Source organism: Delphinapterus leucas, chromosome 7, assembly GCF_059928025.1.
Source record: "Delphinapterus leucas isolate spDelLeu-1000000601 "Yukka" chromosome 7, BTC_Dleu_Yukka2, whole genome shotgun sequence".
Classification (NCBI taxonomy): domain Eukaryota; kingdom Metazoa; phylum Chordata; class Mammalia; order Artiodactyla; family Monodontidae; genus Delphinapterus; species Delphinapterus leucas.
Window position 1 is genome coordinate 103,723,335 of NC_143135.1, and position 25,423 is coordinate 103,748,757.

General features: G+C 49.6%; 1 protein-coding gene and 2 long non-coding RNA genes across 5 annotated transcripts in view; 2 read left to right on the forward strand and 1 right to left on the reverse strand.

Moving 5' to 3' along the window:
* Positions 1-977: 977 nt before the first annotated feature.
* LOC111165483 (uncharacterized) lies at positions 978-9,046 on the reverse strand. 2 transcript variants are annotated; one of them, XR_004025066.2, is made up of 4 exons: positions 6,493-9,046; positions 6,137-6,287; positions 5,943-6,007; positions 978-5,592 (listed from the first exon to the last, which is right to left on the reverse strand). It is a non-coding gene; the product is annotated as an uncharacterized LOC111165483 (long non-coding RNA). The 2 variants fall into 2 exon arrangements; XR_016393954.1 differs by lacking the exon at positions 5,943-6,007 and having other exon boundaries at positions 6,493-6,679; positions 6,799-8,985.
* The window catches only part of FLI1 (Fli-1 proto-oncogene, ETS transcription factor), a 112,894-nt gene continuing 94,962 nt past the window's right edge, over positions 7,492-25,423 (forward strand). The window contains exon 1 of one of the 2 annotated variants that reach the window (XM_089915805.1): positions 7,492-7,784. In XM_089915805.1, coding sequence (XP_089771931.1) covers positions 7,767-7,784 — 18 coding nt within the window. In that variant the 5' untranslated portion in view covers positions 7,492-7,766. The remainder of the gene's footprint in view (positions 7,785-25,423) is intronic. The other variant, XM_022556229.3, reaches the window with a different exon arrangement.
* Positions 7,792-23,010, forward strand: LOC149748833 (uncharacterized). The gene is made up of 2 exons (XR_016393955.1): positions 7,792-11,860; positions 19,422-23,010. It is a non-coding gene; the product is annotated as an uncharacterized LOC149748833 (long non-coding RNA).

Below are 25,423 nucleotides of genomic sequence, written 5' to 3' on the forward strand. Positions count from 1 at the left end.
GGGAGACGCGCGTCTCCGGCTGCCGATCGAAGGTTACAGGACTGTAGGCAAGAGGCCCAACGATGTGAGCTGGCTCTCACCACCACCCCTTAGCCTGGAGCCTGGGGGACAGAGGCGCAGGGAGGGTGACGGTGCCTGCACCCCACCCTCCCTCACTGGTCCAGGTGGATGGGAGCCTCCTAGTCCTCCTGTCGTCTCTCGTTTGCTCTCCCACTTCACCCTGACCCCCACCATCTCACCCTTGCTCCGCTCGCGGGTGACTGAGGTTTCTCCCACCCAGGTTGGTTCTTGGGCCTTCCCGACCCTTCCTCACCCACCCAGGATGTTTCAGACAGTCCCCGACACATCGTCTTACGTCAAGGTAAGACATGACAGCGCCTTTAAACAGGTAATGACCCCCCCCAGCAGCCCCCTACCCTCTCCCCGGACCTAGGGTTCCTTCCCCCTTTCCGCGGGAAAAGAGGCGGGTGGAGCGGACCACGCTCTTACCAGATGGGTGTGGAGCTGGGGCCACTAGCTAGACTGGATGAGGATGGCGCAGACCCTCGGGAATCCCTGGTTGAGGACCAAGCCTCTTGGCCGCTTCTCTCTGGGAGAATGGAGGTGGGCGAGCCAGGTGAGGGCCGTGCACGAAAGCCCAGACGCCGGCACCAGGACCCGCGGGCCAGCGTGCGGTCCCGATGAGTCGTGCGCCCACGCCGCGCCGTGCACAACAGGTTCCCCGAGTCAGGGGTCTGTGTGGACAAGAGTGTGAGGGTGTGAGCGCGTGCGTGTGGGTGCGGGCAAGTGATCGCGACGCGCTTCTCTTACGGGTTCGACACCCCCGGTCCTCAAGCCCACCTTCCTCAGCTCCACCGGCCCCTCAAAAGCGCAGATTCCTGTATTTGAAGGTATATCGAAGGGGGTTGGTTGTTTTTTTTTTTTTTTTCCTTTTCCACAGCAGTTCCCAAGAATGTAAACAAACCGAGGCCAGGACATCTGGGTTACACGTTTAATGAAAATCCGCCAGCGGGGCGGGCCGAAGGTGCGGAGCTGCCCAGGGTGGGGACCGCGGCGAGGTCCTCTCGCATCCCAAGCGCGACCTCCCGCCTTCCGGGTAGCAGCCCAGATCCTTCCCCAGCTCCGAAAAGGAAGGACTGCTGCGGCTCGGCAAACTAACTCCCACCTCCTTAGATCTCGGCTCCGCCCCCTCCTTCCCGAAACCCCGCCCCGAGAGGCCCCCGCCCCTCCCTCCTGGCCCCCTCCGCTGCGTCCAGCATCCGCGAAAGCCGGGCGGAGTGACCGTCTGCGGGCACCGGGCACCTCGACGGCGTGGGGACTCTCGGGTTTTTTCTGGGCGCGTCAATTATGCGTCCAGCCCTCCTCCTGTTTCTCTCAAGGGAAATCTGTGGACACCAAGTAGCATCTTCCCTGCCTGTGGTCTGAAGGAGTCCACATAGTCACTTTGGGGAAGCCAGGTTTTGGAGGCTTGGCCGGGAAGGGCTGTTTAATCTATCAGTGATGAATGAATGAAAAACGAGTCAATCAATGGACGGGTAATCAGTAAACGGATGGGTGCCTCCCAGGAGGTGGCAGAGCAGACACAGACTTCAGCGAGCTCGGTTCGCGGCGTCCAGGTTTCCTGGGGAGTTATGGGTGCGGTAACCCCTCCCACCCCACCGCTCCCGGGACGCGGGGCGCAGCTGACCCGGCTCTCACTCCCCGCTCTGCCCCGAGGGCCGCGAAGGGCCCCGGGGCGGGGCGCTGCAGTCTGTCTCCCATCCACTGGGACCCCCGAGCCTGCACACACCCGGGGACCCAAAACCTTAAGGATGACCCAGAGGGGCAAGTGGGAGCCCGGGAGCCTGACCCAGGCCAAGAGTCAGAGAGAAAGCAAACGGGCCCCGGCGAGTGGAGGGAGCCGCTGGGGGAGGGGGAGAGGGGCGGCAGTCTACGAGCTCCGGCCGCCAGGGGAGCCGCTCGCCTCAGGAGCTCCTTTCAAGGGGAAAAAATGGATTTTTCGGCAGCCACAAAGTTTGTATTGTTGCACAAAGAGGTGCATTGATGAGGTCGGGAGGTCCGTGTGGCGGTGACAATCTTGGGTCTGTTCCGCAGGCTCCCTACGCCTACCATTTGCCAGAGGGGCACAAACAGTCTCTGGCCGCCAAGCCCCGGCCATCCCGCCTCAGCACTCGGCTCCGATATCATTGGCAAACACGGCACGTCCAGGCGCCCGGGGCCCCAGGAGCCAGGAGACGAGCCGGGCCCTGGGGAACCAAGGGTGCCCACTCCACCCGGGCAGCGATCTGGGTTCCAAGTGCTCAAGGAGGACCGCGCAGGAGAGAGCGTAGGGCGGATTTGAGGCTGGAAAGAGCAAGAGAAAGGTGAAAAGGGGGAGAGCATTGTATTTGTACTAACTTATTTAATATTAATAAAAACGCTAGGAGGTGGTCCATTTTGCAGATGAGAAACTGAGGCATTGAGAGGTTAATGTAATCTAGCTTACAAGGGGCAGAGCCAAGATACAAACAATAAGGGCGAAGTTGTGCTGACCGCCAAGCGAGTTCTAGACACTCACTCCATCTTTACAACAGCCCTTTGAGGTAGATCCTATTATAAAGCCAACGTACAGATGCGACATTGAAGCACAGAGAGGTTAAGGAACTTGTCCAAGGCCACAGAGCTGGTAAATGCAGAGCTAGAATATAAACCCAAGGAGCCCGGTTTCCCAATGCGAATGTTCGACCAGGACGTTCCACTTGCAGGTATCGGGGAGAGGCAGGAGACCCAGTGGAGGAACCCTGACCATGTCCTTGCGAGGTGCCCGCACTGGGCAAAGCACTTGGCAATTCCAGCGCCAGGAGCACATCCCCGAAGACCTCTCGCCGCCCCCCTAGAGACTGGCAGGGTCCCCCACTTTCCCTCTTTACGAGTCTCCCAGACTCCTTGTTCTCGCTCCCCCTCCAACCAGCGTGCTGGTTCAGCCCACGCTGCATTCTGGGGGAGACTCCCCCCAACCAGAGGAAAAGAGGCTGGTAGCCCCCGAATGTTCGCAACGGCACGGCCCAGGGGCAGCATCTGGCCGGCAGGTCCTGAAACGGCGTTTCAAGGACACAGGTCTGTACTTTGCATGCTGTTTGGGGCGGCTGGGAGGCAGGGCGGCTGGAGATTTGGAAAGGCTGAATTCTCCCTTCCCCCAAAGCCCCCGTCTAGGCGCCGCCACCGGGTGAGGGTCCCGGCACCTGGCTGGTCTCCACCTCTTGTCAGCCTGCGCTCTCTGGTCAGTCTCGGACTCCCTTGGGATTTCCTCCTCGACGCCGCGTGGTCTGGGGACCCGGCCCCGGAGCGCCAGGGGCTCGGGGCGCAGAGACCCTCCCCCTCCCGGGCCCTCCCGCCGCCGCGGCCTCCCACGTAGCGTTTTGAACCCTCTTGGCGCTAAGGCAAGAACGAGCGTGGGGAGCGGGCCGGGCCAGCAGAGGCTCTAAATCTTCCTTCAATCTGTGAGTCGATGAAGTCTGAGAAACAAATTCAAAGCAGGCGCGCCTGCAGAGCCTTCCTGCAGAAATATTCCCCGGCATTCAAGCGCATCCAGGGGCGGCTCGAGCTGCCTTGTTTGGCTAAGGTCAGACGAGACTCGAGTTCTCCAATAAAAATAAATCTCAAATTAATTATGGCCTCGAGCGAGGGGCCAGACACTTGAAGCTGCAGTTGTGCAGTCTGGAGTTTTGGCGCTCGTTCGCCCATCCCTCCCCCGCGCGCCCTCCCCCACCCCCCTTGCCAGCTCGAATACCCGCCGAGGCCGCCGGACCGGAGGGGCCGGGAGGAGGGAGGACGAAAGGGGAAGGACCCGCCCGAGACGCCCTGCCAAGCCTGGCATCTTTCGGGGTTTCAAGTGACCGGAGGTCCCGAGGTCTGGAGGCACCCCAGGGACCCGGCTCCGGTTGTCGCGTCCTCCCACCCCCAACCCGGGCTGGGACCGAAGAAGCCCGGGAAGCCGCGTCTGGAAAGTCTTGACCGGGTCAAAAGGGCTGACATTGAGCGAGCCAAGACACGTTTCACCCCGCCGCTCCCCTCCCGGGGGAAGCAGGACTTCCGCATCTTTGAAAATATTGTCAAGTGCGGATGGTGCGAGGCAAGTCGCCCCACCACAGTAGCAATGAAAATGCTCCAAGTCCAAAGGTTCCCTGAGTGCTCGCCCCTGTGGGCATGCGTTCTGCAAGTGACCTTAGACTCAGAAACGTGTGGTGGGCTCTTTTGTTGGTTCCCCCCACCCCAACACCGACCCCCGGTTGCTGGCTTTTGTTTTCAGTGCGGGTTCGGCTGTGAGCTTCCCCTGACTTGAAAGCCAGCCGGGGCTGGTGGAGTGGGCAGGACGGTATTGGGCATTAGCTCCTGGTCACCAGCCCTGCCCAGTCTGGGAAAGGGAGAGGCAGGACAGTCTCTGGTGAGCCAGGAAAGAGGGTGTGAGCAAATGCGTGGGCTGGGGTAACCAGCCCCTAGCTGGGCCAGGAGAAGGGAGAGGAGGGGGAGGGGAGAGGGCAGAAGAGGGGTGAGGAGAGAGAAGGGGAAGGATTCCCCCTCCCCAGCTCCAAGACCGTTTTCAGCTGTAGCTGCTTCACCACAGGCTCTCTATCAATTTGTCTCAATGCAAACATTCGAAATATTCTCTTTGGCTGCTCGTGAAAACAATGTGAGCTGCCAGGATCAAACCATCTTTCCAGATGTCTGGTGGTTACCACATTAAACAGGGCAGACTTGTTTACTGTTGTGTTTGGTTAGGGCTTTTTTCCCCCTTCAGGATTTAAAAAAGCAGCAGCAGCAGTGGAGTGGGACATCAAACCCAGAGTTACATAAGTGGGCAGCCCTGCCCACTGCCATGCCAGTGCGGGTCACAGGGAGACTCAGATTCCCTCAGAGGGCTCTTCAGAGTTGGGGGGCTCTTCTTCCTGGGTGGAGGGCCTTGTGAATAGACAGGAGCTTCTGACAGAGGGACTGGTAAACACTCAAAGCCGCGGCCCCAGTGCCAGCCAGTGAGTCACTAAGGGGTGACAGCTGTACCAGTGCCAGCCTCTTCCCCTCCCCACCATCTTCAAAATTACAAAATTGCCAGAAGCTTTGGTTTTACAGGCAGAAACGGAAAGGGCTGTTGAGTTCCACAGCTCACACAGGAGGGCAAGTCCTCCTTTTAATCTAGTTCCACACTGAGTTCTCCCCAGAGGAGAGGCAGCTCCTGCTAAAAGGAGTTGGGGGTACTAGAGATGTTGGGGTGACTTACTGATCAGAGCAGTGAAGCCAATCTGTTATTTGCCAGGCTGGACAGGAGTTGGGAAGAGACACCTGGCCAATGTTTTGCCACAGAGGTGCCTTCTCAAGTATTAGGAAGACCGGGCGTAGAAGGGGGAGACGCTGGCTGGCCTGCGATGGCCTTTAACGGCCTGAGTGTTTGCCCAGCACCAGGAAGGGGGCCTCCGGCGGTAGACTGGAGTTCTCTCTGCCTGAAAGAGGGGGAATGTGGCCGGGGGTGCCGGGTTTCTGGTCAGGTCCGTGTGGGAAGCGGTTTCCCCGCTCCCTTCTGAAAGCCTTGTTGTCGTTTGAAGGTCGGCAGAGTCTGGGCTGAAAAGGAAACAATTTGGGGTTTGAAAGGATGTAATTCATTCTTCCTTTCCCTTTAACCTCTTTCCTCTCTGGAAAGCATGTGGAAACGCTGAAGGGAAGAGAGAGAGGGCGGGCATCGGGGCCCAGGGGAGGAAAGGGTTAAGCCTGATTTCTTTTAATTGAACTCCAGAACTGGTGGCCCCAGGCAAAGGGGGGGACTGACCCCGCTAGCGGTAACCAGATGTGGCGGTCCCAGGGGAGCCCCCGAGCAGACCCCTGGATTGAGAAGCAGACAGGAGGTGGGGGGGGGCGGCCCGGCCCCCATCCCACCCCCACCCCATCCCCCCACCCCTCTCCCCCGTACGCACACCGAGTCACAATTGCTGGCAAGCTGCACCCGCCACTCCAGGTCTGGTCACGTTCAGACCCGTGTCTGTATTCGAACCCAAAATTGGAGCTGAATTGATGAGACTAATTTCGAGAAGGGGGTGGGGGGAGGGAGGGAGGCCAGCGAGCTCTCGGGCTCAACTGCTCCTGAAGAAATAAAGAATTAATAAGTCACCTTTTCCGCCGCTGTGGACACCCTTTTGAAAATTTTTCTTTCCAATTGACTCGGATCTCCTCTGGATTTTTTTTTCCTCTTTCTCCGGGTGGACTCTTAAATAAAAGTGAGAAAGTCCAAAGCGTGGTCTGGAGAGCGTGGACAAGGTAACCTGTTTCGGAGGAGGTCGGGGAGAAGCGAGTCAGGCCGAGAGCGCCCGGGGGTCCCCTCGCTGCGCCAACTGGAGCGGGCGGCGGCACTGCGGAGGGACCCGGGAGGTCTCCGGGTGGCGGGGCCCGACAAGGCGGGCCGAGGGGAGGTTGGCCTCACGGCGGGGTGGGGATGATGGTCTGGAGCCCCGGCCCCGGGGGTCTCACCCGGGAGAAGTCTGGGTCGGTGTGGGGATGTTGCCTGCTGTGCTTTGGAGACCCGCCGGCCAGCCTGGAGGGATCGTCTCTCCGTAGTGTAGGTTTCTTGGGGCCCAAGGTGGCATTGCATAGGCGGCTTTGACCCGAGTGCCAGGGCTTGGGCCATCGGGTTGGGGTATGTGCCAGGGAGTTGACCCTAGAAGGCGCGAAGCAGTGGTCTGGGGTGCCGCAGGTCCCGGCCCTCGGCGGGCGCCGGGACCTCCCCAGTAGCAGAGGGGCCGAGGCGCTCCTCCCCGCGTGCGTCGCTCCGCTCACAGCTCGCTGGGAGCCGAGTCCACGCCCCCGACTGCCGGGGTCCGTCCGAAACCGCCCCGAGTCCGCGTCGATGGGTGAGCCGCTCCGGGAGTCTGCGCGACTCCGCAGCCGAGGGCCCGAGTGGAAAAATTCCCATTGGACGCACTTTCTAATGGTCGGTCGGCTTCGGTCTGCGTCCGGATCTTCCCGGGCAGTAGGCTCCAGGTTATCCCCAGCCCGAGTAAACTCTCCCGCCCCCCGCCTACCCCCCAACCCCAGAAAAAGTTTGACTCGGCTGGAAAAAACATTAATGAACGTATCTGTGGGAAGAAACGGAAAGTGAATGAGTCAGGAGGGCCACCTTCGGCCAACGGCCCCTGGAAAGGAAGGAGGCCAAAGGCGTTCGGTGTTGGACTTTGGGGGAAGGTGTGGGGGGAGGCATGCAGACTGCGGGAATCAGGGCGCGGGCGCTGGGCGTGGACCCCGGCATTGTTCCCAGCTCGCTGTTATCTCCCGGGAGCAAGTATCCTGTGGGCGCAGCGCATGAATGTATCTGGGCATCTCCGCGTGTATTTATATAGTGTGTGTGATGCGAAAAGCAGGACCCGCGGAGGGGAGGAAGAGGGGGTGTGAAGGGGGGAGAGGGAAGACGAGGGAGAGCAGAGGGGAGAGAAGAGAAGAGAGAGGAGAGCGAGAGACAGAGAGAGAGAGAGAGAGAGAGAGATAGGACTTCCTCCCCATTCGCAAAGTGAAGTCACTTCCCAAAATTAGCTGAAAAAAAGTTTCATCCGGTTAACTGTCTCTTTTTCGCTCCGCTACAACAACAAACGTGCACAGGGGAGCGAGGGCAGGGCGCTCGCGGGGGGCACGCAGGGAGGGCCCAGGGCGCCAGAGAGGCCGCGCCGGGCTAATCCGAAGGGGCTGCGAGGTCAGGCTGTAACCGGGTCAATGTGTGGAATATTGGGGGGCTCGGCTGCAGACTTGGCCAAATGGACGGGACTATTAAGGTAAGCGACCGGGCGGTGGGCGCGGAGCGCTGGGGTCTGCCGGGGCGGCGAGGCGGCGGGCAGGCTGGGCGCGGGGCGCCGGGGTCCCGGAAGACGTGGCCACTCTCCCTTCCTTCCGCGCCCCGGCTTCGCGCCGTCTCCTCCCGCGCTCGTGTGGCGAGTCTCGCAGGCGGGGGCGAGCCGCCGGGCTCCCCGCCGAGGGCGATCTCCCCCGCACCCCTTGCCCGGAGCGAAGCCCGGCCCCCTCCCACCGCGCTGCCGGCCGGGCTGCGGACGGCGGCGGCGGCGTGAAACCCGGGGAGCCGGGCGCCGTTCGCAGCCGGGGGCCGGAGACCTCCGGGGCCACCACTCCCACCCGGCGAGCCGGGCACCCCGGCCCCGGCGCTGGGCACCCGCCCGGCGGCCGGCTTCCTCTCCCCCGAGGCCGAAGACGACGGGGGCGGGCGGGCAGCCGCCAGCAGCCCGGGCCCCTGCCGGGAGGGCCCAGGGGCAGGCAAGTGGATTGCTTGCAGGCGGATCGGGGTGCGAGTGAGTGTCTGGGGCTCTGTGTGCGCGGGCTGCTCCAGATGGAAGCCCTGTTTACATGTCAGCGCGGGCCGGTTTCCCTTCCTCTTGGTACTTCTGTTGCCGGGCTCTCGGCGCTCGGGAGCTGCCGGCTCCTCGGGACTAACGGGCCGGCCTCGCCGCTCCTCCGCCGGGGCATCTTTTTCCCAGCCGGTCCGCGCCGCTCCGCACGCCCGGCTCCCGCGCTCCGCGCCCGGGCTCCCACCGGCCTCTCGGAGAGGGTCCCGCGCCTGCGGAGCCGCTCCTCCTAAAGTGAGCGGCCCTGAGCCGGCGGCCCGGACGACTGCCTACTACCCCCCAGCCCCTAGCCTCACCCCGCGCCTCGCGCCTGGGTCCACGTTACCAAGTGCAGCCCAGAGGGACGGGTGAGGGTCCGGGTTTCACCGCACACTTCACGAGGGTTGACTGCCTGATCCCTCTGGAAGGGGGAAGTGGAGCCAGAAGCAGAGAGGAGGGACAGCCCCTAATGAGACTGGCCTTAAGAGGCCCGAGAGGAATGAATGGGACCAGCAGTTGGCTGCGAGGCTGTCCCCCAGCACCAAGCCCGAGTCGGTCTGGAAAAGCTATTAGGCTGGTGAGGTGGGGACTGGCAAAGCCCGCCATCCCCAGAACCCAGAGGAATCAAGTCTTTGCTCAGGCCTGAGGAAGAGAATGTAGGGCTTGGAGAATTCAGGAGATTTTTATCATTTGGGTGGGGTGGTGGTTTTTATTTTCTAAGTTTTTTTTCTTTCTCTCTCTCTGAAAGTTTGAAATATGCTGACTTAAGTAAAAGGCACCAACAGCAGGAACTTGAAGATGTGGAGATGAGATTACTGATTGTATTGGGTTGAAGGGAGCCTCTGTGAGCCTGGGTTCCTCCAGTTTAAAGTGCATGGGTGAGAGGGCATTCCTGTAGGGAGGTGGTTACCCATCGGTCATTTCATGCCAGTTTCTCTTCTCATTGGTGGGTGCGTGCAAGTGTCTCAGTATCCCTGGTTTAGTAATAAGATGCTCCGCTCTAGAAAACTTCCCTCACTAGGATGCTTGCCACTTACCCAGAAGGCCCCCAGCTGACCCGGAAGGGTGGTAAGATGGCTCCAGGGTCTTGATGTGGACACCCTAAGGAGAAGTGAAGCAATATCTCCCCGATGCTCAGACCTCTCGGCACAGGCCCTGAGGGTAAGGAGGAAGCTGTGGTCTGTGAACCCAGGATGTGCTAACCTCTTTAGCTGCATACACAGGGATTGGCATGGCCGTCAATGAGAACAAGCTTAGACCAGGACCCTGGCACTTCATGCCAGGGTGGGAGTGACAGGATTCCTTCTCACCTGGGTGATGGGAGCCTGTGAGTCCTGTCCAGACCCTCCCCCGGAGCACCCTTGTCTCTGATCCAGGTTGCCTGGCTGGTCTGCTGGTGGGCAGGGCAGTGACTTTTCAAGCAGGCTTCTTCACTGCCCAGCGTTCTGAAGGATTGAGTGTTTAGTGTATATTTTGGTATTGAGATTGTGTGAAAGCCACAGTTTCCTGTTCACGGGTGACCTTCGGATCTCGGGGTTCCCAGACCCCAATCCCACATTGGTTCAAACGCTGTGTTTGGAGAAGACAGTGGACAAGGAGAGGCCAGGGGACTTCTGGTCTCTGTGCGAGGATGCACAGTCCATTCAGTCATTCAAACTTTGTAAAAGTGAAATAGTGGGACTAAATTACCTCTACAATAGTGCCTTTCCAATCCTTTCAGTTCCTAAAATATCACGCTCACATGCTCTTGCAAGAACATGTACCTACATGTCCACGAAATCCAGTTCTAGGCTGAGAGAGGTCAGAAGACACCACATACCATGTCGAATTTGTAGACACAGATTCAGAATGTGTGTTCCCAGTTTGAATGGCCTTGACAAGTCATCTTTGACTAATTCTGGCATGTGATATTTATGCACCTGCGTATTTCTTCCTCATATATGAAGCATACTTATATTTCAAAATACCTCTGGGTCTCATCACTGGGGACCTGTTTGGTCCAGAATGCCAGGGAAGTCTGGATTCCTTTGCAGAAGCTTTTTACTTTGTGCATAATTTGCACAACTTCGTGTGATTACAAAATCTTAACTTCATCACCCTTGTTATAGTAAGTCCTTCTGTATTACGCTCTCTTCTCCTCTCCAAGAATGTCTCCTGGGAAGGCTCCGAGCACCATGTTGGGAGCACCAAAATTTGCAGGAGGCCTTCTACTGTTCTTTTGCCACAGATAAGTTAGCCTAAATATTAAACAACACCCTATACCACCCTGCTCCCCACGGTGATGGTATCAGTTGTTGAAAAGCACGTGATACTGGTTGCTGCCTTAAGAATGACCTGGTTTCCAAAACTGCACCTTAGTTCTAGGCAGTCTTCAATTGAATCTACTTATTTCATCTAGGGAAGCTTGATTCAGTCAATGCACATTGTACCATTAAAGATGGGGAATCAGTCAGAGAAAATGCAGACCTGGTGAATGAAATAGGGAAATGAACTGGGGACTCCGAGTCAGAAAACCTGGGTTCATTCTCAGTTCTGCTGCTCAGTTGCTGCGTGTCCTATAGCAAGGCACTAAGCTCCTGGAGGCTCAGTTTTCTCATCTGTAAAATGGGGCCAAAGAACCTCCTTACCATAGGTCACAGTAAGGATTCAATAAAGTTTGGTACCTTCGTTGACTGTACATTAGTTGAATTTCTCCTTGGGGACAGGGCTTGTGGGGATCGATTGGCCAGAAAATTAGATCATAGGTATGGATTTATTATAATAGGTATTTCATTAATGCTATGAATCTTAATTAGGGGTCTCTTATGTTCCAAGGCTCTGGTTTATGTGTTGAAGATAAAACGGGGGTCAAAACCCTGCTGAAATTTACACTGTGGCGGAGGTGACAGACACATAAATAAATAATTCTATGTCCAGGGTGATACAACTTCTGAAGAACAGTAAATCAGGTTAGGGAATAGAAAGCGATGTGGTTGTATCAGCCAGAATGGTCAGGGAGGATGCTTGCAATGAAGTGGCAGTTGAGCAGAGATACTATCAGCTTTCACCCTTTACCTCAGCATCACACAGCCAGTACATGTTGGGAGAGCAAAATGGGAAAGGAGGGTTGAGGTGACAGCTGGGCTTTGAAAACCAGCAGAGTCAATGAGCCAGACTGGCCCAGGCTGCAGGTTACCACTGACAGTGCATGTCCAGACGGGAAACTTCAGGATGGGATCCCGGGAGAAAGCAGTAGAGAGATGGATACCCGGGAACAAAAACTTTACTTCTGTCATTAGAGGTGGATGCTGCCTTCACTCTGAGAGTGAACCGCTCACCCACCTGCATCTTTTTTTTTTTTTTTAACCTTCCTAGCGCCTAGATTCACGAGAACTCCAGGCGAAACAGGCTGTGTCTTTTTCTCTGTCCCGTGACCACATAGAATTGCCTCCCTCGGGGAGTTACCCGACGATGAATCCTATTTGTTTGCGAATAATTTCTACCACTTCGGCTGCTGTGCAACTTCAAGTTTTCAGGTTTGCAATTTTAGAGCTTTAGAGATTATTTAGCTGCATATCCTCCTTTTATGAGAAGGGAAACTGAGGCCCAGAGTTTACTGAATTATCCAAGATCACATGGTTGACTAGTGACAGAGTCAGGGTGAGAATGCAGGGCTCCTAACCCTCAGGCTAGTGTTCTTTCCACTATACCATGAACATTTTATTTGCTTTCTTTACATTTTTATGAGTTATAGAACCCTGGGGGCAGTGTGTTTCTGTGTGTGTGCGTGTGTGTGTGCAAAAGAGAAACAGACAGACAGACAGAGGGACAGAAACAGAGACACACAGAGAGGGACAGAGACAGAGAGATAAGGTTTTAAAAAATATCATGAAGAATCTGACTCTTTAGACTAAAGACACTTCTGTTGTTTAATGAAAAATGTACTGCTACCATCTTGAATTATTTCCATAATTCATAAAAAAATCCCAAATTTTTGAATAGGATTTTTACATAATATATTTTTTTATTTTTCCAAAATAAACCCTTCTCTTTCTGTAGACGAACAAGGTCTCCATAATCAGGAGACAACAAAAAATAGAGTATTTTACTTAAATAGCCAATAGGCCGCTCTACAGACCAGGGACAGGTGGGCTGAATTCCTATTTCAATTCTTTTAATAATTGAATATTTGACTATTTAAATAAAATATATTTGGATGCATTAGAACATATCTTGTGGCCCAAGATATGTAGTCTGTGTATTAAGTAGGTCTTCAATAATAACCACGTTATGTAAGATTTAAGATTTCGCTGTCTCTTTCTCTTTGGGGTCAACCAGTTAATTTGGTATTGGTTTTGAAAGGTGGTTGATTTAAACCAAACCTCTTTTTTAGAAGTGTAGTATTAGACAAATGCTAGCATTGAGTTGCCCCAGCCAAAAAAAAAAGAGTTGGGAAAATATGATAAGGATGAACCACCGGGCAGGACTTCGAACGGTCTGAGGCCTTTATCCTCCCTCAAACGCCAGAAGATATCCCCAAATTGTAAGTCAACACTCAGGCCGTCGGCAAGGTCCTCGTCTTCTGTGGGAAAAGTCTCATTCTACCTGAAGCTTGATAGAAAGATTTTCGGATTAGGGTCCAACTGTCTAGAGTTAGAATGAAAAAAAAACCCCTACTATTTTCATTCATTTTAGACATGCAGTTGCATTATGTAGGTATAGAGCATTTCTTCTGTTTTGTTTAGTTTTGAATAACAAGACTTTCCTTTTTTGGCCTGTCTTGAAACAGTCTTTCTAAGTCTATCTTTTGTTTGTTGTTTTGTGACAAACTGAGAAGACTAAAGGCCATTGGCCACTATCTACACACACACACACACACACACACACACAATCTCACAAAATCTTCAACCAGCCATAATAGCATTTTTGGAAATCTCAGAGCTGTGCAGGTGTCTTTCTCTCTGCAGAAGACTACACACTGTTTCATTTTCTGTTGCTTTAATGATGTTTATCTATAGTGTTCATCCCATTCATGTGCTAATTCATCAGTGGGACAGTATTACTAAGTGATGTCGCTCTAATTCTTCTACTGACCTGATAGACCCAACATCAGTAGCCCACGGACTTTTGAGATGTTTCCCCGGAGGCAATGGATGGGGTGTGTCTATCCCCACATTATCACCCGTAGGACCAATATCTTGGACATTTGACAGAATTAGACAATCTATGGAATAACCCTTTTCCGTACAAAGCTAGCTGGCCTTATGGGAATTTGTCATCTTAATCCCATTGGCATCATTAGCTGATGCCAGCTGTAGCAATGTAGGTCAGTAGGTCTGCTGCATGGCTGTTAGGCAGGAGCTGAACTAGCTATTAAATGCTATCAAGGGCTTCCCTGGTGGCGCAGTGGTTGAGAGTCCGCCTGCCGATGCAGGGGACGCGGGTTCGTGCCCCGGTCTGGGAAGATCCCACATGCCGCGGAGCGGCTGGGCCCGTGAGCCATGGCCGCTGAGCCTGCGCGTCCAGAGCCTGTGCTCCGCAACGGGAGAGGCCGCAACAGTGAGAGGCCCGCGTACCGCAAAAAAAAAAAAAAAATGCTATCAAGACACCAGGCTGGTGGCAAAAGGGCTGCCGCCCTCGAGACAGAGCAGGAGGAGAAGCCGTGTGTGTGTGTGTGTGTGTGTGTGTGTGTGTTTGCACAGCAGAATGCAGTAGTGTTCTGCTAGCCTCAAGGAACGAAAGAGCAATTTCAACTGGAGAGACACAGAAAGACCGAATAATGAGAGTTATGTGTTTAGTCCCCTCTGTTTACAAAGTACTTTCACATACACGCTTGCATTTAATCCTCAAAACAACCCTATGGGAAGTAATATCATCACAACTCTGTTTTATCGGGGAGAAATGAAGGTTCAGAGAGGTTAGGTAACTTGCCTAAGATGACAGCTAATAGGTGACAGATTTGGTTTTCGAGCCCAGGGTTTCTGTTTACAGAATACTTGTTTTTTTCTACACACCAGTCACACTGCCTCTTGGCTTTGAAGGATGGGTAGGACTTGCACAGGAAGATATGGTTCAGGGGCTTTCTAGGAAAGTGGAATAGTTTTGTTGGGGGAGGGCATATGAAGGAGAAGGTAAGAGTGGAAATATTGGGTGGAATTAGATTATGGACGACCTTAAATACCATAAGAAAGAATTTGGGTCTTACCAAATACATAGAAAGGAGGAATCACAAAATTTTTAATAGAGGGATGATCTAGGTAATTGTACAAATTTCAGAAGACTTCCTGTTCTCCTCCTGCTCCTTAAGAAATGGAGATGGAAGCGGCTGCGTCACTTATCAGAGGCCATAAGAAGTGAGCAGCAGAAAGGGTTAGAAAACCAGTGCTAAATTCAGGCCCCCAGACCACGCTATCAGCTGTGTTTAAAGATGTTTGTTTATTAAATATGGAGTCAAGAGAGGGAGGAGAGACTCTGTTTCACCAGATCTCATAAAAGTGTGATTATCCTTTCCCTCCTTTGACTGTGTGTTCTTTCGTAGTTGTTCTAGAGATTTCACCACAAGCTGTCTTTTCAACGGGGCCATCTATCCTGGGCTACCACTTTAGTTCCTTTTGAGAATGAGTTAGCAGAGAGTAAGCGAGAAGAGACAAAAGGAAAAGTTGTTTCCCTGAAACTCAAATCCAATTTCTATGGAAATTCAGACAGATCTGACAGACTTTCATCGGTTTGCTGGGCCCGTCACCGCACTTAGAAATACTGACATTTCACCCAAGCAAACCCAAAACTCAGAGAGTTATCACCATCTTTCCAAGCAGGATCAGAGATTATGTGTTCAGATGCACTTTCAGATAATTCAGATCAACTTTATAACAGCTTCAAAATGGCTTATACCCACAAAAATGAACCAAAATACTGAATATTTGAGACAGTTCCCATCTTTGGGGAGCAATGTGCCTGCCATTTAGATCATGATCAAAATTCCAGAGTATGTAATTTTTCAAGCCACTTCCAAGAAAATGCAGACTTGGAATGTGAAATATGTTCCCCACAGCAGGGCCCATTTACTTAGACAGTGCCAGGCGTCCCAGGTAACAAAAGACGGTATGTCACATCCCAGTTCACACTTGCAAGCGGCCAGCATTACAGGTGTCACGGGAACTTTAGCTCTGCATTTCTAGACATATGCGGTTTTCTCGTGTCTACTGGAATCTAACATGCCAGGAGCAGGGTTGGTAGGTCCGAATATATGGGAATTCACTGATTTTTCATGGGAAGAAGTCTGAGAGTGAACACTTTTGCAATATTGTTCATGTAGCAGAAATGTGAAAACAAACAGGTTAATATTATAAAATTACTCAGCTCGTGAGTTGTCAGTGCTTTTGCAATCTATATAGATGCATATACTTACATCAAAATTCTTATGCCTGAGAGTCCTTTTGTCTTCAGGTATTCATCACTTAATTCATATTCGTGCGTTTACTCCTTCAACTAAGTGTTGAAAACTATTGCGAGGCACCGTGCTCCACAGAACTCCACATAAACGAACAAGAGCAGGATGCCTTCAACTGTTTCTTCCAGGCTTCTAGAGAGTAGAAGTTTCTCTGCTTACTGATTTTAAGCTCTGACTGTTGGAGTTTCCAAAAGAAGCAGTACTCACTGGGGGAATCTTTATTTGTGGCTTTTTATTATAAGGAAATGTAGGCACATTTTCCCAAGAGTAACACCCAGCTTACAATTTCCATTGACCCTTTATTCTTGGTGATACTAGTCCATTGTATGGACATTTTTGGAAGTCCAGGGTTTCAGCCAAGGAAACTCCTTCTTATTATTATTCTCCCTTTCTCAGCTCTAATTCCTCTATATATTAATGTAAAGAAAAATGCCATAAGTAAAGTGAAAAGATAAATGAGAAACTGAGAAAAAATATTTCCCATACATCAGAGGGCACGTGTCCTAAGATATAAAGGCCATTTACAAATCAATAAACAAAAGGTAGACCTCTTAGCAGAAAAATAGGCAAAAATGCTACAAATAACTGCTAGAAAAAGGAATGCAAATGGCCAAGAAGCATATGAAAAGAATCTCAAGCATGTATATATTCAAATGAAATTAATGAAGTTCCAACGGTTATTACCTATGAGGATAGCACAGATTAAAACAGCTTAATAATGCCTCATGTTAGAAAGAATAAGGGGAATAACTTGCTACACTCATTCTGGATGCAATTTGGAAACAATTATGGCGATGTTAAGTATTTATACAAATTTGATAATAATTCCAAATCTAAAAATGTATCACACAGACACGTTCACTCGGATACCAAAGATACACATACAAGATGTTTATTGTAGCATTGTTTGAAATGGCCAGAACTGGAAAGAATCTAAACGTCCATCAATACGGAACTAGATAAATAAATTTTAGAAGACTCATAGAAAAAATCATGCAGTTGTTGAATGGAATAAAATCAATTGTCGATATACACTGACTTAGAAAGTTCTCCAGGGTATACTAATACATGGGAAAATGCAAATTACAAAATATGTGGTCCCATTTCTGTAAAAAAAATTGAAAATATTTATTTATTTGTTTGTTTGTTTGTTTCTGGATAGACCCTTCCAGAAATTGTCTATGCATAAATCATCATACATATGTGTGCGTTTTCAATGTTTTGCTTTGTTTTGGTTTTTTGTTTTGGTTTTTTTTAAACAGTGGCTGCCTTTGGGCAGGGAAAAGTAGACTTTTACTTTTCACACTATAAACATGTGGTGTTTGGCTTTTTCAATCACTAGTATATATTACTTTTATAATTTAAAAAACTGATGTAAAAAATGAAGAGGGACAATTAGAAATAGATTTGTAAAAAGTAAGCTGAGCACCATCATTCTAGCCCCAGTGTGCTGATCTCAGAGATTTGGGGATCCCACTTTCACAGTAAAATATGGAGAAAAATTGTCCAGCCAAGGATCCGGGGACCTGAATTCTAGCTCCAGTTCTACCCCAAACGAGCTCTGAGATCTTAAACAAGTTACTTCACGCCATCAGCATTTGTGTAAATTTCCTCATGTTAAAGATGTTCTCATCTATAAATTGAAGGTATGATTTCAAAACTTTCTTTTAGCTCCCGTGTTTATAAGACTCTGATCCCAGGCAGGCTTTAAAAGCATTTCTTATTTGGGGACGTGGGCGACTGAACTTCTCACAGAAGTTCCATCTGGGCCCATGTGGCTCTTCTCCACAATCCCAAGGATAAGTCATAGAGTGTTCTTGCAGCCAGTTGGAGGCTGGGGGTCTTAGGAGGTGCTTCCTGAATTTCTGTGAGCTGGTGTTTTTATTACCAAGTGACACTGGAGCTGTGTTAATCCCTTTGCATTAATGTAAGCTAACAATGGGGCCTGACTCTGCTTTGGGGTCTTACACTCTTTCCCAAAATTTGGTCTCATTTAAAACCCAAAACACATTTGGTCCCAAGTGCCTTTTCCTTGGACTTTTAAAAAATTCTGTTTAATTGAAGGGAAATTGAATTCGTCTGGTTTTGATTCATTTACACTTAACTCTTTAAAAACAAAAAAAAACCCATTTTTTATTTTGAGGACATATTTGATGTCCAGAAAGAATTTTGAGTCTCTTAATGAGTTTTCTGGGAGGCTTTTTTTTTTCTTCTTCTTAAAACAGGAAGTGGTGCTAGGCTTTGGGCAAACACAGTCAACCCTGAAAGGCCCTAGTTCAGTTTGAAACCATATCACCCACCATTTTGCATGAGCCCCAATGGCCCTTGCTGAGGCCATTTTTTCCTTACCCCTCACCTGAGAGTAAGAGATGCACTCACCTTCCATCTGAGGGGAATAGCGTTGAGGATGGGTAATCACAGTCAGAAGAAGAAAAAGGAGGAGCTATTTATCGAGCTCTTACTATGTGCCAATATCTGTTTTCACCTTTATGGACATACTTTTTAAAAAATTTATTTAATTCAAGTATAGTTGATTTACAATGTTGTGTTAGTTTCTGCTGTACAGCAAAGTGATTCAGTTCTACATATACGTACGTTCCTTTTCATATTCTTTTCCATTTTGGTCTATCACAGGATATTGAACATAGTTCCCTGAGCTATACGGTAGGACCTTGTTGTTTATCCATTCTACATATAATAGTTTGCATCTATTCAACCCAAATTCCCAATCCCTCCTGCCTCCTTCCCCCCCTCCCCTTGGCAACCACAAGTCTGTTCTCTAGGACACATTCCCTTTTGATCCTTGTAACAGTCCTATGCTGTATGTACTCTTCTCATTTTGGAGAGGTGAAGTAACTTACCCAAGCCCATCAAGATATAAAGTGGAAAAGCAATGATTTGGACTTTATCCTGTTAGCCTCTGAAATTCATAGAGCTTAGCCACTGTGATCTGTAGCCAGTTTGCCACACACATGTCCAACCCATCTCTTGAGGACCTTGCAGGTGGCAGTGGTGTTTGTCTAAGAGACTCCCACCCTCAGTCCGCACTGGGCAGATTCGTGGCCTCGCTCCACGCTCCACACCCTCTCCTGAAGAAGGCCTCAGCCCTGTATTCCTCAGGTGAGCGTCGCTGCCTGACTTAGCTGGCAGGTATACTGGAGAGCAGGCAGGCAGGCGAGGATGAAACCAACAGGTTCTGTTTTACTTTAATGAGCTACCAAGATGATTTAAAAAAAAAAAAAGTTTTGTAGCTCAGTAGAGAATAGCATATTCTGTGACTTGACAATACCTCCTTCTGTACCCTTCTGTGTTTTCTCCTCCTCTCTCCAGCTCTAACTCTTGCTGTCTTTTTCATTCTCTTTCACTCATATACACACACTAACTACACACACTGAAAAAAAGCCCTGGTTTTGGGGGGGTTCTATAAAACACAAAGAAAGGAATGTTTTGCAGGGTTAAAAGGAAATCATCGAGAAAGGCTAACTTCAGGCTCCAGTTTCTCCTGGATAGCATTTCTTGTTATTTCAAGGCTGATTGACTTATAACTGCATCCCCAGCCACCTCACATCAGTTCCTTTTATCAGCTCAAGTGAGACTTCCTGTGGACTGGCCCAGCTTCCTGATGTATTTCCTTTTTCCTTTGGCAGAACAAAGAAAACCATAGCTCCAAGGATCCTTGGAACCAAACATCATTTAGCACTGAAGAACCTATTATTTTAAACTTTTCGTTCTCAATGCGGAGGCCCAGTGCCTGGCTTTGCGTTTTTTTCCTGGCACTCTGTATGGCATCATGGTGGACCCTGGGTGCAATGATGAGGGTCAAGGAGGCACTCAAACTCATCATAGTTGTAGTTCTATTTCTTTCAAAGCGGGAAAATTAACCCCTTCTCCTCACTGACACTGCATGAGCCCCCCCGCCCCGTACACACACACACCTTCAGGAGTCACATGGAATATCTCTGTGTATAGGGCTTGTGCTTTTGTTACCCTGATTCAACATAACCCATCAGCAAAGAAACTCTCTTATTTAGAGATTTCAGCCTATTTGTGTTTGAAGTTCTAACTCTAGAAACATGTGTATAAGAAAAGAAGCTTCAAATTATATCCAAAGGGTCATTGGCATCGACAGAAGAAGACATTCCAGAAATTGGGATAAAGGCGCTGCTTCCTTCTCTGGCTTGGAGGATGCCGTATCACCCCTTACCACTTGGCCTTACCTCTTCCTCTACACGTTATTTCTGAAAGGCCTTGAGTGTAATCCCGGGCGAGAAGAGAACACTAAGAGAGCCGCTTGTATCTCTGTCAAATTCCCTAATGCAAATATTGCAAGTTGCCCACTTGAGTACCCCTGAGATTGTTCTTAGAAAACAAGAGGCCATTGCACGGAAGAGGTAACTGAGTCTTCAAGGTGTGATGTGTCTAAAGATGAGAACTGGGCAAGAGACCCTGGCAGCAGAACTCAGGTATCCATTCCCCTAAACCACACGTTCCACCATAAGGGTGTTTCCAGAAGCAAAGACGGCAAGACTCATCGAATCCACAGGCGTTCCTGCTTTCTTTGCCTTTCAGTCTTACTCCCTGGCCATTGTGTAATTCTCCTGTGGGATCAAACACCGCACTTTCCATAGGAGCCACCCAGGCAGCTAAGCAGTCATGCAGCCACCCAAGTGCAGCTCTTCTCTTTACAAAGATCACAGATTGGAAATAGAAAACAATTGAAACTGAAATGTAGCTCCCCTGGCAAGAGAGGTATGTTTAAGACAAGAGGAATTATCATGGGGAATTCATATGGATTTTTCCCAGCCCAATCCTCAATGTAATCAACCCTAAGTGTAAATGCGCTGAAGAGGTGGTCTCCCAGAGGAAGATCGCTCAGAAACTATATGTCGTGAGGGGAGTGTGTGAGGGCAGGTGCTAAGCCTCACATAACCTGCTTTGGGGATGCCAGGGGAAGAGGGTTAGAATGTCTGCGCCTATACATAAAAGCAAGAGATCTTTCTTCTCCCAGCTCTGTACTCTGCTACCAGCCTGTACCTAAGTCCGTGACCAGTCAGGAATCCTGGAACAAAGATCCATGCGTTCTCTCTCCCAGCCCACAAAATGCTGTCTGTAGAAAACCATATAGGTGCAGTTATCCCCCAGTATCCCCGGTGGGTCGGTTCCACCATGGATACCAAAATCCGCCGATGCTCAAGCCCCTTACAGCCAGCCCTGCGTAGCTGCAGCTTCCCCATCCACAGATTCAACCAACCGCCGGTCAGAAATACTACTACATCCGCGGTTGGTTACACCTGGGGATGAGGAACCTGCCGAAAGAAGGGCCGACTGTGCTGACCTTGGTTTTCTCAACAGTAAGAGCATATTCGGTCAATGGGTATAGGTAATCATGCTCAAATGGGGTCCATGGTGCAACACAGGACTTCCCCAGAGGTCAGGGACTTGAGGGGCACCTGTACTTGCTGCACTTTTCGAGAAAGGGGAGGGAGGAAGGGCAGACTACTTTTCTGGAAATGTGTTTCAGGAAACTGGCATGCGGAGAATTTTCCCAGGGTGCCTCAGGAAAGGCATCCAGACATGTGGATTTGCTGCTCTGGACCTTGGGGCCTCTAAGCTCTTCCTTCTGGAGATCTGTGGTTCCCTATGTCCTTACTGGATCTGTAAGGCCAGAAAGGGAGACTGTGGTCCCCGCTCCCGGCCTTCCCAGAGTTTGCATGGGAAGATGTTGCAGAGCGGGGCTGGGTTTGGAGCACCTCGGAATTCATGATTTCTTCCCATCAGTTTGGACTGTATACAACCCAGATTTTGTTCTGCCCAGAGCACCCTTTATAAAAAAAATTTAAACCCTGTGTGTATTTCATGGGAAATTTCACATGTCTGTTTCTGATTCATTTCCAATTAAAGGCTCAAAATGCTGGTTTTGTAAGAGCTCTTTGATGATTCAGATTCTTGTTGGTTCATCCTTTTTTTTTCCTCCTAAAAGTCCACAGAAGTTTAATAAATGTTGCTCAGACATTTGCATGCTTAACTGTTCAAAATAATTGGAAACAGGAGAGAATGTTTACTGTATGTGCACAAAATGAGCACATTTACGAGGCGAAAGCGAGAGACAGATGCCTCGGTGAAGGTGACTTTTGTGGGAAAATAAGGAATATGACCGAAGGTAGACACCTCGGTGTGCCCACCGCTGGGAGGGAGGGGTGCTCTGAGCTCAGTTCCTCTGGAAGGGTCAAGGGAGTGTTACGGGAAACACACGAGTCCCTCTTAAAGCAGCCAGCCAGCATCAACAAGCTGTCAGTGAGGCAGTCAGTCTCATCAGAGGTGGACCGACCGGGTCGAGTGGCGTTTTCCACAGGCTGATGCTTCTTCCAGCTCCCTTCTGACCGGAGGGAGGCAGTTGTCTGCAGTGACAGCAAGCCTCATCCTCCACCCCTTCCTTCAACACTCGTCAGAAAGCCTTGATGGTGAACCTACCTGGGCACAACTCTGCACTAAATGGAGAAGAGAATGATGAAGCAGGTCCCCCAGGACACCTGGGAGGGGTCCCAGGTTCTACGTTTGTACCAGTCCCCCTAAAGTGCTGAAGTGGGCACAGGGTGTGGGGTAATCTGACTTCCGCTCCTGGCTTTGCCTCAGGTTGGCTGGGTAACATTGGACAAGTTACTCTCCTATTCTTAACTTCAGCTTCTCCATCCAACCAAAAGGATGAAGAGTGGCCGTAGTACAAACCTCTTCTCCTGTGGCTTTCGTGAAAATCTGGATTGACGAGTTGCTTTGAATTTCTTGAAGAAAAGCATCAATTAATTACTACCATTTGACTAACAATTGGGTGGCTCGTTACATGGTTGTTGTCAATTGTAAATCATGCATCATTTCCATTCCTGAGCCTTGTATGGACATCTTACTGAAGAGAGATCACCCTTGTCTCTTTATTGTTAGGGGCTGGTTAGCCCTCTTTAGCCAGAGTTAACAAAATGTAACTTTGTGTTCACACAGTGTAACGCAGGGATGCTGTGTGCTGGGTGGTGCTTCTTGCCTAAGAAAGGTGACACAAGACTTTTATTCAGGTGGGCAGTGAGGTGCTGTAATGTTTTGCAAATTATCGTGATGGTGGCAGAATGGCTCCAGGAAAGCCCTGTGCAATTCGAAGTGTGAAAAAAATCTAGGTTTCAAAGCAGTTGATTGGTTGTATGATCTTGGGCCAGATATTAACTTCTCTAATCTCCTCCCTTCCTAACTGTAAAATAAGACTAGTAATGATCGTAATAAGTAATATTAAGTTTTCCACCCGCCTTATGGACCGATGATAAGAATCAAAATAAGTGTGGAAGGAAAACCACTTTGTAATTGTACAGAGCTGTGTAAACGCTGGTTATCATTATCATAGATATCACTCTAAGGTCGACGTGTGAACATAACAGGTAATAAATGTTGCTTAACTTCAGCCCACTGGGCTGCTTTTTTCTGGCTTTCATGGTTCCCAAGACTTACTTGCATTTGGTAAAATTTGTCAATTAGCTATTTCATATCTTTGCCAGTATAGACATTCTCCCCTATGAATGCAGCAGTACAGACCAAACATCACCTATTCCTCTCCCCTCCCTCATATCCGGTCATTGTTCTCCTCATGAAACTCCCAACCCCATCAATGGGGGTTTTACGTAAAACCCCGATGGCAGGATATGAGTGCAGCTTCAGGAATTCCAGGCTTGTGCTGCTGATAAAGAGAGCTGTGGACACTGAAAACACCAGAGAAACAAAATTCTCCTGTCCAACCTATGCTACTCAGTTTTTTTTGTTTTTGTTTTTACTTTTGTCTCTGCCTATAAAGAGTCAAGAGCCCTCCTAGAATGTAAACCATGTATCTTGTACCACGTCCCCTTGTGAATGGTTTTTAGATGCCCATCTAGCGAGCCAGACACCTGCTGCCCCGTTCCCAGTTGTCCACTTATGCCACCTCCTCTGTCTTCTCTGTGTCCTTGTGGTCATGGGTTACGGGGATGCAGGGCAAGGCCTGAAGTGGGTTGATTCAGAGGGAGCTAACATTTCAGTCCTTCTATGTGCTCTGCTTTACCATCCCCTTCCAGAAAGAAGAGTTTTCCAACCTAGGAGGGACTGTAGGACTGAATGGTCCTGATCAAGGAATGTGATTGTTTAAGTGTGGAAGGAACTAAAAGGTTTAACCTACTTAAGTGTGAGTGAAGGGGCAACAGTGTGAAAGAAGTCATCTGCCTTGAAGGTGGTCCTCTGCTGGGGCAGAGGGCAGGAATGATGGTGTCTCTTCCCCCACGTATGGAGACTCGACAGGCGAGCTTTGTCTTTGTTCTCATCCCGCATCAGTAATATTTTAGGAAAGCTTGTATCTCTGTCTTCCATGTGACATTACACAACCAGTATGACTGTGTGACCAGAGGTGGAGTGAAGGGGAAGAACATTTGCCCCTGTTCTACCCACACTGAAGTAGCTAAGTGATGATGAGATTTAAAAACTGGAAAATGAAGTTGACTCTTTTCATTTTAAACTGCTGATCCAGACATTTAAGATTGAGATTAAGAGCTTCTCCTGACATCTTTTTTCTGAACGTGTTGAATTAGGGATTAGGGTTTTCTTCTTAGCCAACAGAATTGGGATTTCAAAGTCCATGCGGAGGGCATTGAGCTGCTCAGACACTGATCTATTAGCTCTTTAGGAACCTCAGTCCAGCTAAGATCACCCTACTGCTTCTTTCTCCGTGAAAACAAATGACCTCCAAGATCTGTACGCTGTATTGAAGGAGCATTCTGTGTTTTTCTACACCAAAACCACCGAGTGGAGGTAAAGAGATTAGAGAGCGTCTCAAATATATATTTCAAACTATGAAGAGCATCTCGCTCATGGAAATTAATTCAGCCTTGCAGAAAATTCATTTTGTTTGACAAATGGTCTCCATCTTTGGAAGACTGGATTGTATAAAGGTTCTGGACACTCATCCTACCATCTTAACCACAGCCAATGTCTTGCCTAAATTTATTACAGATTTGGAAATAGCTAATGTAACACTTTCTCATCTTTTTCATATAGCACTAAATTTCTGGTTTTAAATTGTTATGGGTGGGAGGGAGAGCGATATTTTCTTGGGCTGTAGAAGGCTCAAACATCTCTCTTTGGAAAGTATTGATGTATAGGAAACCTCATGAGAGATGTAGCTCTTGTACAATTTTTAGGATAAGAGATTTGGAAAACTTCCTCAGTACTTCTCAACTTACTTAACCTGATCTTAAAGGCAAAGCAAAGTGGAAGATTAAGAAAACTGTCATTATCTGGGCTGTCCAATAGAACTTTCTGCAAAGGTGGAAATGTCCTGCTCTGTGCCGTCTAATATGTAGCCGCTAGCCTAGCTGTTCAAGCATCTGCTGACCACTTGAAATGTGGCTGGTGCAAAGAGGAACTAGATTTTTAATTTCATTCTATTTCCTCTTCGTTATTCTACATTTAAATAGCCACAAGTGGCTAGTGGCTCCCGTATTAGACAACAAAAGTCTATATATTTCAGGTCAAAAACGTCTTAAAATCTGCATTCGGTTGGAAGGTATATTTATGTGGATTATTTTTATCTGAGTCAGCAATGTGTGGTCCACATGGAGACTAACACTTCCATTGACTCTTATGACTG